The sequence below is a fragment of the Arachis ipaensis genome, chromosome B4 (assembly GCF_059453495.1).
Source record: "Arachis ipaensis isolate K30076 ecotype BB chromosome B4, ASM5945349v1, whole genome shotgun sequence".
In the NCBI taxonomy this organism is placed as follows: domain Eukaryota; kingdom Viridiplantae; phylum Streptophyta; class Magnoliopsida; order Fabales; family Fabaceae; genus Arachis; species Arachis ipaensis.
The window spans coordinates 141,480,763-141,485,102 of NC_142439.1; the positions used below are offsets into that span (position 1 = coordinate 141,480,763).

A 4,340-nucleotide genomic window follows, 5' to 3' on the forward strand; every position below is an offset into this window, starting at 1 on the left:
TGAATTGAACATCTAATATATTTTAGTTGTATATAACTAAACTCATTCTAATCAAATAACTATTCACATAAAAATTTAAATAACTATCTGCATACCTACTAAATTAACTATCTGCATATTATAGATTAACCACAACAAAGTGAAAACAAAAAAGAAGAAAGGTGCTGCGCCAATCGTAGCACAAACAATAATGCAGGCAATCATACATGAACATGTAGTTAATCTCTGAAATATACACTTGATCCTCGTGCTTAGTAGAAGTATGCACATCCTTAACATGTAGGAAACAACCTAGACTCAGGGCATGCGATATGATGAAAAATGCTTCTGAAATCATTGCTTGGTTTACTATGATAGTGGGGTGGGGCTGCGGTGTATGTTCAGTACGGCAGTGGCCGTGGCGCGTGAGGAGGAAGTCGCGATTGTAGATGACATTCGGCGGTGCTGCGCCTTACGGTGGTTGAAATTTGAAACTACACGGTGGTATTTTTGTCGCAGTCTGGTAAAAGGAAAAAGGTAAGTTAGAGGAGGAGAGAATTGAAATGGAATGAAAATGTGATATAACAGAGGATGTTAGTTTTTTTTAATTGTTGTTTACGTTGTTCAACATTTATATTGTCTTTCTATATTTTTTTAATGAATTATATTTAATTTAGAAAATTTAGCTAAAATGTAATTTAAGCTTAATGGACAATTACGAATTAGAATAAACAATTAAACTAATTAGTAAATAAATTTCGCATAATGAATTTCCAAACACCTGGATAAATGTCTAGATTTTTTGCATCTGAATATCCGATAGTGCAGCACACCAAATTAAACCACCACATTGTGACCAGTTTATCTTTTTATTTATCTCCCATAAACCAAATATATAATGAATTATATATATTATTCAAATCTACCTCACAAAACAAAACCATTCCAAATTATGACCAAGAGTTTATTTTTCTTAATTAAACGAACCTCATAACATATTTACTTACAACATACAAGGTGATGTTAGGGTGAACGTATAAATTAAATGTATGTTTTAATTTCTTTAAATTTCTATATGAATCAATAGTAATGTACATTGGTATAGTAGCCAGGCCTTCATAATGCTAAGAGAAAGTAGTAAGCCAATGCCACTGGCAACGCAATCAGCATCCCTAATATGACCCTGTAATAATGAATGAAATAAAAACAAAATAAAAAATAAAAAATTACCATATGGCATCAAATATTGAGCAAGAAAACACAATGCAAATGTTTTCATTTATGGAAGATATAGAGATGCTTTGATTTAGCATCACTCACGCAGTGCTTAATATAGCAGGATGAACATTATACTCCTTTGCAAAAACAAAAGGCACAATCCCTTGGGGTAGTGCTGCCTGCCACATCGAAAATCATACTATCTATTATTCATTATTATTTAATATTTATTAAAAAAATAAAATTATTATAAATTATAATTTTTTTAAATTTAAACTAATAAAAAAATATATAAATAATTATATATCTGTTACAAAAATAAATAAGATTTAATTTTTATATAGTTTATACCAACATTTAATTAGGTGTTTTTATGCATGATTATTCTATCACATAAATTTACATATATGACTAACGAGTTATAACTCAAATGACATAATCTTCTCATACTCATTTAATGGTAGCAAGTTCGAGTCTCCCTGTCTTTTTGAAAAAAAATTACATATATATGATTTAAAAAAAATATTTTTTTTAAATATGTGACAATAACTATATATCAATATATAAAGTTTATGCTAATAATGAATAAAATTAAATTGACAAAAAAAAAAAAATACTGATGACCTGAACAATTGCCACTTTGAGTAATGTTCCTCTTAATCCAATGGCAATGGAAGCTACAGCCATTAGGGCAGGGCCAACAAGAAATTTTAGTCCTATTGCCACCATTGTCATCCTTGGGCCACATGCTATGATGCTGGATTGTGAAGCCATAAATAGACCTACACAAAATGTAAAATAATAATGTTGAACAATAAATAATAATGAAGGAAAAAAATAATAATAACTTTTAATTGTTTTGTTTTGTCACCTAAGCTGAACATTGCCATACCAAGACCTCCATTGGACAATATTTCTATTGATTGATTAACAACTTTGGGCATATGTACTCCCCACCTGTAATACATATATATTTCATATCCTGGATTATTGAATTTAGTTATATATAATAAGAACATGCATGTTAATAAATATACATATATTGATATATATAAGCAAGACTTTTCTGACTTTTTTTGTAAGTGTATGTTTTATTCGCACCTGAATTGTATGGTTGACCAAATAAGGCCTATTAAAGTTGCAAATGTATTAGGATTTCTAATTAACTTCTTCCACACTGTGATAAGAATGAGAAGGATCTTCATTTTCCTTTTGGTCCTTATAGGCTCCCTTTTTTCTTCTTCTTCCTCTTCCTCCTTTGATTGCACTACTACTTCATGAGAAGTCTCCGTTTCCTCTATAAATAAATAAAATTCAAGAAATTCATGAATTTTACTTGGAATGATGCATTATATATATATAATTCTTTCTTCTGAAGCTAACAGGGACTAAAGTTTTTTACAGTTATGCAATTATTAGGGAGTAGTATTGTATTCAAAATGTGTTTATAACACTAATAACAAGAAATTAAATTTAAACTCTAATTTTTCTCTAATTATATATGGAGCCCCCCAATATATCTATCTCTAAAAAAATTCCTTATTATTATTATATTAGGATATATATTTATAAAAACTAAAAAGAAATCGAGTATATTGTAGGAAATATCAGTTTATTACATTATTAACAAATTACAAAGTTAAAATAAATATTTCGGATATAATAAATAGAGCCTCTAACTTGAGAGAGAGAGAGAGATGAGAGACTTTTGTTAAGAAATATTTCTGAAATCCAATCTTGATCAATTTAATTAAACAAATAACTAGTCACCAAAAAAAAAAACAAATAACTATGCTTCTTCATTATTGGTGTTTGACCAAGACTAATCTGTCAAATATGCATATCCTAACATAAAATCTGAAAATGACATATCAAAACATTTCAAATGCATTAATAAAAAAATTTAAATCGCTTCAAAATGAAAGATCTTTTTACTTTTTAAATACATTATATTTTCCTTCTCGATCCTATTATTTTTTCTTTTAAAATTCTAACTCGCAATCACAAATACACTAAGATAATAATGCAAATTAGCCAATTAATGTTAAAGAAAGTCTCGGGTATCGGAGCCAACATTTTCATAAAATCTAGTCAGTATTTAACTATACAAAAAGAGTGTGTAATTTTACACTATTAAATATAATCTCACACTATTAAAAATATTAATAATGATTAATTAAGGACTATAAATCACAAAATATGTTGATCCTCTAACACTACTATGTTAATATTATATATATGAATGAATCACCACCCACCTGTGCCTTGAGACGGTGGAGGAGGTGGAGCTTCTTGAGAAGGAGGAGGCATGGAGGACTTGTTAGCAACAGCATCAAGCTCATAAAGAAACAACAAAAAATTGTACCACACCATACTCTGCAAGAAAATAATCTGTGCAAGTGGTGCAACAGATTCATCTTTATACATAGCCTTCATCAATGGAATCCCAAGAATCAAAGTGTTTGGTAGTGTTGACAATGATATTCCCGTTACAATCCACTTCAAGCCCCCTCCGCCTCGGCCGATGCGAGTAATCGCGGCTAGGGCTAGAAATGCAAGCGATTTCTGAACAACATCTGCATAGATGAGCTTCAAGCTCATCTTGTAGACGTTGTTCGAAGAAATCACTTGGAATGATAAGAGTGGGATTGAAAATTTCGCAACAAATTTGTTTATCCCTGAACATTGATCTGGTGTGAATAGTTTCCACCATTTCACTGATATGTATGCTAGAATCATTGTTACATACAGTGGCACAGTTGCTGATACTACATGATATGCATCCGATAAGGAAATCATATTGATGATGATTAAAGTTTGTTGAAAGATTTTTGGATAAATAATCAACTAGCTAGAGGCTATAGATATATAGAGAATATAGTTTATTGTTTTATACTTTTATACATGCTGCCTCATGCATAAGGTAACATATATAGAAATTTGGTTAGTTTAAAAAGTTTTTTTTTTAAGAGTTTTCTTTAAATTTTTTATAATTAATTTAAAGATTTTTTTTGTCTTGTTTGTATATGACATGATATAATTTAGGATAAATCACATATTTAAATAAATAGTATTTAAAAATATCTAAATACAACAAATGAAAGTTAATTATACTTGGATCCTACAAATATTTTAGGTAAATC

The 4,340-nt window shown here is 29.2% G+C and overlaps 1 protein-coding gene across 1 annotated transcript; it reads right to left on the bottom strand.

The window, feature by feature from the left end:
* Positions 1 to 367: 367 nt before the first annotated feature.
* On the bottom strand, positions 368 to 4,033 carry LOC107638127 (putative auxin efflux carrier component 8). Its single transcript, XM_016341300.3, has 7 exons — positions 3,456 to 4,033; positions 2,299 to 2,494; positions 2,069 to 2,154; positions 1,822 to 1,979; positions 1,300 to 1,376; positions 1,075 to 1,162; positions 368 to 499 (listed from the first exon to the last, which is right to left on the bottom strand). The coding sequence occupies exons 1-6, from the start codon at positions 3,994 to 3,996 to the stop codon at positions 1,096 to 1,098; spliced, it is 1,125 nt and encodes a 374-aa protein (XP_016196786.1). The 5' UTR covers positions 3,997 to 4,033; the 3' UTR covers positions 368 to 499; positions 1,075 to 1,095.
* Positions 4,034 to 4,340: the final 307 nt, after the last annotated feature.

Coding starts and splice junctions, on each gene's coding strand:
- LOC107638127 (XM_016341300.3), bottom strand. CDS start 3,996: ATGATTTCCTTATCGGATGCATATCATGTAGTATCAGCAACTGTGCCA. Junction 1,980..2,068: donor TATGGCAATGTTCAGCTTAG/GTGACAAAACAA, acceptor CATTTTGTGTAG/GTCTATTTATGGCTTCACAA. Junction 1,163..1,299: donor CCTGCTATATTAAGCACTGC/GTGAGTGATGCT, acceptor TCATTATTACAG/GGTCATATTAGGGATGCTGA.